This window comes from Canis lupus, chromosome 26 (assembly GCF_003254725.2).
Source record: "Canis lupus dingo isolate Sandy chromosome 26, ASM325472v2, whole genome shotgun sequence".
Classification (NCBI taxonomy): domain Eukaryota; kingdom Metazoa; phylum Chordata; class Mammalia; order Carnivora; family Canidae; genus Canis; species Canis lupus.
In genome coordinates this window covers 2105658-2115931 of record NC_064268.1, presented here as the reverse complement: position 1 = coordinate 2115931, position 10274 = coordinate 2105658, and the positions used below count along the sequence as shown (strand labels likewise).

At 48.7% G+C, this 10274-nt stretch overlaps 1 protein-coding gene across 4 annotated transcripts in view; it reads left to right on the top strand.

The window, feature by feature from the left end:
• The first annotated feature begins 5351 nt into the window (after positions 1-5351).
• PIWIL1 (piwi like RNA-mediated gene silencing 1) overlaps positions 5352-10274 on the top strand; it is a 29886-nt gene continuing 24963 nt past the window's right edge. Inside the window, exons 1-3 of one of the 4 annotated variants that reach the window (XM_025473581.3) lie at positions 5352-5439; positions 8446-8531; positions 9005-9116. In XM_025473581.3, coding sequence (XP_025329366.3) covers positions 8454-8531; positions 9005-9116 — 190 coding nt within the window. In that variant the 5' untranslated portion in view covers positions 5352-5439; positions 8446-8453. Of the gene's footprint in view, positions 5440-7226; positions 7366-8445; positions 8532-9004; positions 9117-10274 lie in introns of those variants that run through there. The other 3 variants (XM_025473582.3, XM_025473579.3, XM_025473580.3) reach the window with 3 other exon arrangements.

Below are 10274 nucleotides of genomic sequence, written 5' to 3'. Positions count from 1 at the left end.
AGTAGGACACATGCAGGACAGGATCCTCAAGCCCAGAGAGGAGCACCCTCCACGGGGAGAAACTCAGAAGGAAGACTTCTTGGAGGGGCACCATATGAGTTGAGCCATGGGAGTGCTCTGCATACAGGGCTGGGCTGGCTGCCACAAGTCAGGCTGTGCTCGTGTAGAAGGCAGACTCCAACCAATGCCTAGCACGTACCTTAACAGTGTTTAGAACATGTGCATCCAAGACATTTATACTTATTTGTAATATACCATGATATATATTTACAAAATACTGTGTCCACATGATAAATATGCTCCAAAATAAAGATCTCAGATAAAAATTTCACCTTCAAAAGTTTTAAGGATGAAATATCACTTTTTGACCTTTATTTTATAAAATTATTTTGTTTATTATTTATAGATATTTTATACATTTGTGTATTATTTTATATTTTAATTTCTTGTGTTTATTTGACATATGAATTATATTTACATATCATAAATTCCTATAGATTATAAATAAAAAATTATCAAATTTCATCTTTAAAGTGAAAACATAAAAGACAAAATTCTTTTTTAAAATATTTTATTTATTTATTTGACAGAGAGTGAGCAAGAGAGAGAGAGAGAGAGAGCACAAGTGGGGTGAGGGGCAGAGGGAGAGGGAGAAGCAGGCTCCCCACTGAGCAGGGAGCCAGATATGGGACTTGATCCCAGGACTCCGGGATCAGGACCTGAGTTGAAGGCACACACTCAACCAACTGAGCCACCCGCATGCCCCGGAAGACAAAACTCTTATTTGACAAAAGATCTTCCTTACTACTACTGATAATATTTTTTTAACCCTTTATTTTTTTATTATTTTTTTAATAATAAATTTATTTTTTATTGGTGTTCAATTTACCAACATACAGAATAACACCCAGTGCTCATCCCATCAAGTGCCCCCCTCAGTGCCCGTCACCCATTCACTCCCACCCCCCGCCCTCCTCCCCTTCCACCACCCCTAGTTCGTTTCCCAGAGTTAGGAGTCTTTATGTTCTGTCTCCCATTCTGATATTTCCCACACATTTCTTCTCCCTTCCCTTATATTCCCTTTCACTCTTATTTATATTCCCCAAATGAATGAGAACATACACTGTTTGTCCTTCTCCGATTGACTTACTTCACTCAGCATAATACCCTCCAGTTCCATCCACTTTGAAGCAAATGGTGGGTATTTGTCGTTTCTAATGGCTGAGGAATATTCCATTGTATAGATAATATTTTTCAAGTGAGCAATGAGCCTGTCAAGCCTGTTGGATTCAGCATTTAGGACTCCACAAAGCTTATACTATAAGCACAAGTGTCAGTTTTAACATCTTCTTGCTTTTAGTTATGTTTGCATTTTCATTGTTTTTCCACCATGGTTCTCTTGCAGGAATCTGTTCAAGAAGCTTTTCCACTTTGAGAGGGTTGGTTCAGAGTGAGTTGGATTCCGTAACCTGAGCCGCTGCCTGCAGGCTACCAGGAAACTGCAACATGTCCCACTGCTCTGACAACAGGCAGGAGATGGGACAGCTGTCAAGCCCTGCGCACAGACACCTCACTGAGAGACCCAGGAGCCACAGGAGGGCACCAGTGACACCTACGTTCTCAAATATCACTGAAGCTTAGTTTCTTTCATTTTTAGAAAAAGCTAGTTATGAGTAAAAACTCTTCCCAAGCATCCCACAGCTGTCTTGTACCTCCTGCTTACGAGACTACTGCCAAAGCAACTGAGAACAGAGGAACCCTTACTAGAATATTCCAGAATGGAGCTCAGAAGCTACACACACACACTCAGAGCTATTGTGCTAAAGAGATCATCTGAGGTCATGGTGATAAGTAGGCCACTCCAAGAGTGAGTGGGTGCTCAGCTCCACCTGTTGCTCTGTGGGTTAGCTCAGTGGATCTCACAATACCTACTGAATCAGAACCAGGGATCAGGCTGCTTAGACACAGGTTTCTGGCCTTACCCTAGAGTTCCTGATTCAACAGTTTGGGGGTGGGACCCAAGAATTGCCTGCAGGTTCCAGGTGATGCTGATGCTGCTAAGCTGGGGACCACACTTTGAAAACGGCTGCCATGGACATTTAAGACATGGGCATAAAAAGGCACACCTATGAATCCTACAAAGAAGGACTAGCCAGAGCCAGAGGAAAAACACCCAGGTAATGGAAGGCAGGTAAACAGAAGACAGGTAGGTTCGAAAGGGGTCCATTGGATTTGGAAACAAGGATGTGATGTGGCCACAATGCACCTCAGTCAACTGCCACAACCCAATGGCCATGGGCTGACAATGAGTCCATGGGTGTTCAAGATCCCTGCTTCTCTTTAAAAACATTAGACCCATCCTCCAACTGATAAATGCAAAAGCAGATGTGGTGTATCCATACACAGGAATTTATTCAGCCATAAAAAGGAATGAAGGATTGCTCCATGCTAGAGCATTCAAGGACCAACCTTAAAAACGCGATGCTCAGTGAAAGAAGCCAGGTAGTTCCTAAAGACAGGAAGTTGTGATACAGCAAGATGTATCCCATATTGTATGATTCCATTCATATGACATGAATAAAGTAGATCAACCTACAGAGACAGATTTGAGGTGGCCAGGAGCCTGCAGGAAGGAGGGAACAGGGAATGACAACCTAATAAGAATGGGGTTTTGCTTTGGGATCATGAAAATGTTCTGGAATTAGAGAGAAGTGGTGTTTGCACAACACTATGAATGTACTAAGTACCACTGAACTGTTCGCCATAAAATGGTTAATTGTGGGCTATATGAATTTCACCTCAAGGGGTCAAAACAAACAATAATGATAATAGTAGAGCTAGCAAATCTGGGTCCTCCTTCCCTCTTGGTGAGGTCTGGCTAGGACCCGAAAGTCTCTGACCCATTCAGGTATTGTGTCTACAGGCCTGTGGCCACAGTCCCTGCATCTCCTGTTCTGTGACCTGCCTAGCTATGATGCATATTCCATTTGGTGGCCCCAGGGTTTTGCATCATCGAGAGGACAGAGATTGCATCCTATTCACGGGATCTAGCAGGGCGTGCTCAACAGCGTGGACATTTGGTGTTTATTGTCATTCAACTTCTAGAACCTGGTCTGCCCCTGCTTCCCCTGGTGTCATCACCTGACTCTGTTCTGCTTGTTTTTATCACTCCTGCTGTACCAAATCGCTGGCAGTTCCCTAAACGCCTCTGTCTGCTTGGACCACAGGGCTTCCTGCAAATCCCATTCAATGTTTCAGACTGAGGTATCAGTGCCTGACAGGTGACCTCCCTGCTCTGCTTCCTCTCAGAGATAGATTCCCACCTTTTTCCCTGCCCTTCACTTTTGGCCAAGCTCCTGGAAGGAGAATCTACGTCCATTCATTCCTCAGTTTTTAGCATTAGGCACGTAGTTGTATCCAGTAACTGGTGCCACAAGGTCACACTGTCAATAGAGAAATCAAAAAAAAAAAAAAAATGATGTCTTCCCCAATTTCTCTAATTTTTTCCTTTTTTTTTTTTTTTTTTTTTTTTTTTACATTTTAGGTGAGCGTTGTGAGGTGTGCTGTTTGCACCATAAGAAAATGAGGGGTTTGCCTACATCTTGCTGTATCACAACTTCCTGTCTTTAGGAACTACCCAGCTCATACACAGCAGACACCCAGATGCTCCAGTGACAGTTCATACAAGCACCGTGTCCTTAGCAGTTCCAAGGAGTTTAGGCACATAGAGAAGAGAAACAGAGGGGAAAAGAGGACTTCTTCCCTGTGAGGCCCCTTCTGGCTGCTTTCCTGCCTTGCACCCAGTTGAAGCTGTAGACTCATTTCTTGTTTTATTGCTCCATCTGCTGGCAGGACTGCAGAATAACTTTCTCACCAACCTCTTAAATCCCTCCTAGAAAAGTTAAGCTTCGTGCTATATTCCAAACGATGCTTTTTATACTAAAAAAAAAAGTGAAGCCATCCCCCCCCCCCACTTCAAACTACTTGGGTGTCTCTCATTTTCACGTGAATCCTTTCTTGAATGAATATGATGTCAGGATCACAGATCTTGCCTTAAGTTTCTCAAGATTCTCTCTGCATAAAAATCACCTGGTGACTCTGCTTAAAAAATTCTTTGCTCCCATCACAAACCTGTGGAATCAGGATTACCTGGAAATGTGTTTTTCAGAAGTTCCCCCTTGTGCTTACAACCGAGCATGTGGGGAAAACACTGAAGTCCACTATTCCTTTCCACCCGCATTGGAGTGGAGGAGGAGACGACTGTAGACTCGGGGAGGTGGTTTGGGAAAACTCATGCCCCTTCCACCCCCAAGCCCCCTGAATACACGCTGAAGTATTAATAAAACATAGGATTTGCTGTATCGATGCAGCTTTAAGACCGTCCCTCCAGCGGCACCTGGGTGGCTCGGCGGGTTAAGTGATCCCGGGCTCCTAGGACCCAGCCCCACGCGGGCTTTCCGCTCGGTGGGGGTCTGCTTCTCCCTCCCCCGCCACTCACTCGCTCAAACACATCATTGTTTTTTAAGACAAGTCCCCAGGAAGCTATTGAACTGTTACCGGACTCAACTAGCGATGTAAAGCGACCCATCTTCCGTCCCAACCAACAGCTGTCCTATTTTCCGGCGTCTACGATATTTCGTCCCGGGTTGGCCCGACGTGGGTACAAATTCCCGTCGAAGGCGTCTACGTCGGGCCTGTGGCCACGGGGCCCTGGGGCAGCCGGGTCGGCACCACCAGCGCTTCGCCAAGCGCCAAGCACCCGCCCGCCCAAGCCGCAGAGCCGGGGTCCGGGGGCGGAGCTGCGCGGGCCTCGCGTCGTCCGGCGGCGGGGAGGGAGGCTGACGCCGCGCGGCCCCGCACCCCCGCACCCCCGCATCCCGGCTCTGCGGGGCCGCTGCTTCTGAGGGCAAGAGTCCGGGCTCACGTCTCTGTTGGATGAGCTCAGCGGTTTCCGACGACAGGCGGCAGCTTCGCAGCCGGACCCAGTCTCGTGGCCGCCCAAGGCCGCTCAGCCCCTTCTCCCCGAGCCAGGAGACCTGCGGGGCCGGCCCTTCCCTGGGACGCGGCACCGCCCCCAGGACGCCCGCCGGCTCCTCGGGCCCCGCCCGCCCCGCCCGCCCCGCCCGCCCCGCAACCGCCCTCACGTGCCGCCCAGTCAGGACGCCGTTGGCCGCGCCACGTGCAGGCCCTTCGCGCCCGCCGAGGTGTTCTTCCGCCCGGCAGAGGTACGCGGCCCCGCCCGCGGCGACGGCCCCAGGCGGACGGCGACGGACGGCGAGCAGCGCGGCTCCGCGGGCCCCAGGAGCGGAGGCAGCTGGCGGGGCGGCGGCCGCAAAGTCCCGGCGCGGAGGGATCCGGCGCGGGGTGGCGGTTGGCGGGGCGCTGAGGGGACCGGGGTCGGGGTCGCGGCGCTGGACCTGCGGCGGTGGCGCCGGCCTGGTGAGGAGGGGTGCGGGCCGCGGGGTGCGGGCCTGGGCGGAGGGCGCGCCCGGCGCTGCGGGGGCTTCGGGCAGGCCCGGGGTCAGAGGTCAGGCTTCCGCACCGTCTGGGTCGGGGGCGTCCCTGGGCTCCCTCAGGGTGGGGGCGTCACCGGGGCACCGTCTGGGTCGGGGGCGTCCCTGGGCTCCCTCAGGGAGGGGCGTCACCGGGGCACCGTCTGGGTCGGGGGCGTCCCTGGGCTCCCTCAGGGAGGGGCGTCACCGGGGCACCGTCTGGGTCGGGGGCGTTCCTGGGCACCCTCAGGGAGGGGCGTCACCGGGGCATCGTCTGGGTCGGAAGGCGTTTTGGGGCACCTTCAGGGTGGGGGCGTCACTGAGGCACTGTCTGGGTCGGGGATGTTCCTGTGCACCCTCAGGGTTGGGGGGTCATCGGGCCACCCTCTGGGTCCGGGGGCGTTCCTGGGCACGCTCAGGGTGGGGGGCTGTTATCTGAGCACCATCTGGGTCCGTCGGCGTTCCTGGGCATGCTCATGGGGGGGCATTATCTGGGCATTGTCTGGATCAGGGCACATTCCTGTACATGCTCAGGGTCAGTGTCATTTTCTGGGCAGTGCTGCTCAGGGTTTGGGGAGGCACTATCCAGTTCGGGCCGTGTGTGGGCCAGAGGGCATTCCCCCACATTGCCCAGGGTCAGGAGAGTAGGGACACCTCTTGCCCTGCTGTCCTGCAGCCCACAGGGGTGGGATCGGGGTGGCATTGCCCCCTGGATGGACAGCAGTTTGCCCGGGCCCCATTTCTAGCTGGGATGATGGTAAGAAGCACCATGTCCGCATCTCACTTAAGGGGGACCGTGTGGTTTGTTGCCCATCGGAGGTGTCCTGTGGTTGGAAGGACACAGCTGGGAAGCACAGCTATGGGGGACTGCCCTCCAAACGGGGCCTGTGTGCCCCACCTGTGAGTGGTTACCTGGGTGTCTCTAGTGATGTGAGAATCACCTGCTGGCACACCAGACTTGGTAGCTCTGGGAGCATGGACCCCTTCTGCCTAATTTGCATTTCCAAGATGTTCCAGATGTCGCTGAGATCGCATTTTGAGAACTGCACTGTAAAAATACCGGACAAGACAGTTGAGCTTATGTCTGCTTTAAAGGAGGAACCAACCCAAACTTAGCATTACTGCCAGGCTAGGTGCTGGGACCAAGCCACAACTAGCAGCCTAGTCTGCAGGGGTGTGGGAGGAGAAAGGGAATCACCGTGCAGTGCAGTGTGGTAGGTGTGGTAACACAGGTGGGGAGGGGAGGGCACACTAGCAAAGGCTGTTCCACGGTGCACAGTGAGTCATGGAGCTTCTGTCGGTGATGTGTGGAGGAAGAGAAGTCTGCTGATTGTGCACACCATCCCTAGGACACCTGAGCGTGTACGGCAGCAGGCCCCGTGTGCAGGCTGTCATCCTAGTACAGACAGTAGAAATGCACAAAAGTGTAAGATGGTTCTAACATGTTGGCAACCCAGCACATCGTATTCTATAACCAACTTTGGAAATTATTGAGTGAGAGTCAAATTGCGAAGGTTCTTAGGATTTGGTGAGTTCACACATTTGCAGAACACAATAAGAAGTCAGGTCTTTCACAATTGGAGAATATAATTAGATTTGCCTCTCTAGGAAGGCCCTCATGAGAATTTTAGAAGCTGTGAAACTGAAAAAGATGAAAACCTGATTTAAACCAGAATGATCTTAAATGTAAATGATGTTGTAGGCTTCCCCTCTGTATTTAGAACCTTCAGTGGTGTCTTGTGGCAGTGAAGGTGGAATCTGAGCTCCCCGTTGCCTACAAGGCCCACGCATCCTGACCCGGCATCCCTCAGGCTGCACCCATTCCCCCTTTTTACTGTGCTGAAGCCACACAGGGCATCTGTCAGCTCTGCAGGTGAGCCACTCTCCACACTTAGCTCTTTTCTAGAAGTCTGCTACCAAATGCCTGCCACTTCCTGATCCTCTTGTATCTGCTTATGTAGTGACCTCACAGGAGGCAGGCACCAGGATGTAAAGTAGCTCCTGCCTGCTTTTCTATAAGAACATTCTGCTTGTTTCCTTCATTAAACTTGGGACAATTTGTAGTTAAAATCTTACCTGCCTTTCCCACTGGGACTAAGATGTGTGGAATGTTCACTGTATGCCCAGTGCTTTATAAGCCCTTCCTGTGTGTCCTCATTGAACCACACGCTGGAGCTATGTGGCAGGTTAATAAAACTCTTGTTTGACACACGAAGACATGGATCTGAGGTTCTGTCCCTTCTGTGAAGGAGTCAGGTTCAGGCAGACTAGCTCTGAGGCCTCCACTCTGCATGATCTGATATGGCTTTCTGCTCTGGGGTGGGGGTGGAGGGTATCTCTGATGCCTGATAGGTGTTGTTGAGATGGAGAGCACTGTTGGGTCAGAAGGAGTAGAAGCAACAGAGGAGGCTTTGAGAGATAAAGGACTCCATCCTTTTTCCTTAGAGGCACAGTGAGTGGTCTTGCCACTTACCAAGAATGAAATTGTGGGACATAAATGATGTACTGAGAAAGATAGTGGTTTGGGTACATTTAAGCTACATGTGGCTCTGTGGGTGGACCCAGGAGGGTGCGGTGAGGGCCTGACCTCAAACATGACACCTGGGTCCATTTACATACTTTCCCACATGTGAAAGAGCTAGTGACTGACCTCCATGTTGCAGATTTTCCTAAGTGGTTAAAATAGTAATTCAATGAAAAAGGAAAAGCTGTATTAAAACAAGTTCTGCACTTTAGCCCTGCTACCCAGCGTGCTGCCCAATCTACATAAGTACTTCTGTTTGTTGAAGGTAGGGCCATTGCCTTAAACTCTGTTACGAGAGGCTAGAAAAATATGTGATGATTCAGGAGCTTATTGTGGAGTCCTAAATATTTGTTCCAAAGAAATATTGCAGAAACAGTAAAATGTAATTGTGTATGTTGAGTATTGTCTTTACTGTTATTTCCCCTCAAGGAAAAAAAATGACTGGGCGAGCCAGAGCAAGAGCCAGAGGACGAGCCCGTGGGCAGGAGACGGTGCAGCACGTGGGTGCCACTGTGGTGAGTGCTGTACCTTTCACCTGCAGTGTCCTCGAAAAACAAAAACTTGCTCCATCTTTATCGGCATAGATTATTAAAATAAATTTAAAAACTGTGTCCTGTGAAGGATATAGTAGCTATACAAGGATGATGCTGTTCTATTTCCTGAGCATCTGAAAAGCTGCTTCTTTAGTTAGTGACCTTTTTCTTTTAATTTACATTTAGTTAATTAACAGTGTATTAGGAATTTTAGACGTAAAGGTCAGTGATTCATCAGTTACATATCACACCCAGTGCTCATCACATCACATGTCTCCCTAACACCCATCACCGGTTAGTGAGCCTTCTTGAAGAAACTTCTTTAGAGGAATACAATATTTGGTTACTAACCTAGATCAGTTTTGTTTGAATATCTTAGACTTGTTGAAGACTGTTTTCTCTGACCTGTGACTTTTTGACATGAAAAGAATGCTGTTTGTTTGCATATCCCATAGAGTCAGCAGCCTGGCTATGTGCAGCCCCGGCCTCAGCAGCCCGTGGCCGAAGGGGAATTAGTTGGCCGTGGACGCCAGAGAGGAGCAGTAGGAGCAGCGGCCAAGTCACAAGGTGAAGGGAAAGTGCACAGACTTCGTGTGTGCACATGTGCAGTAGTAGTAGTAGATGTGAAGTGGTAACCAGTGTGTGGGGTCTTGATAAAAACGGGGTTCCAGCAGTCCTTTAAAGTCTAATGGGCCCTCTTGCAGCTGAGCAGCCTGCTACTTAGGGAAATGCCACTGCTACTTAGAAATGCTGATTTCTTTTCTCCTTGGACATGAAAAGGCCTATCCTTGCCAGGGCCCTGTATTAGCTCTTCCAAAGTGATTAACTAAGCATACATTTGCTTATTCATGAATCATTTTAGAACGTTGTTTCAGCATCTTGTGATTCCATCACAAGCTGGACCACCTTTTACATTTGTAACTTTGGTTTATAATAGGCAGTCTCACTATATTGTGGTGGGGGGTGCTAACTGTCCTGCTCTGGGCCCCACACTGCAGAAACCTAGACCCATTAAGAGTCAGAACCACAGCCTTTTAATAGGAGAGCTGCACTTCATCACCCTGCCATACACCCTATGAAATCAAGTGGTGAAACAGTGTTCCTTGTGTTAATGAACACATGTGTATGTATGGTTTTTGTATAGACAATTTTGAGAAAGAATATCAGTAGTGCTGCATTTTGAAGAATCAATTAGAAGACTGGAACATCTTTTGTTTATGTATCCAAGTATCTATTACTTTTCTGATATAAGATGTGTTACTTTTCAAGATGTCTGATGAGAATTCATTTATGGGCATTCATTTCTTTTAAATTTACAGGATTTTATCCACTTTCTCTAATCTAGATGCCTGAGTTCTTTTGAAACTTAAAATATTTGACTTTCAACTGTGTTCCACATACAATAAGATTTGCTGAAGCTGTTTTAAAAACACTTCCTTATTGATGCAGTCCTGGAATGCAAATAAAATTGTGGGAAGTACTTAAGTACTTCTTAAACATGCTCTGTATTGATCTTTATTAATAATTTAACAGTTGTGCATGAATTTAAATGCTATGAAACTCTATCCGTCATCTCTAAAAAGCTAGTATCTAACTTTATAGGAAGAGTCTCTGTGAGGATTAAATATTACCCGGAATAACAAATGCAAGGCTCTATTTCATAACTTTTCACTGCTTTTGTAAGGATTATATCTGAGAAGTATTTGTCATAAATGTTCAAAGTAT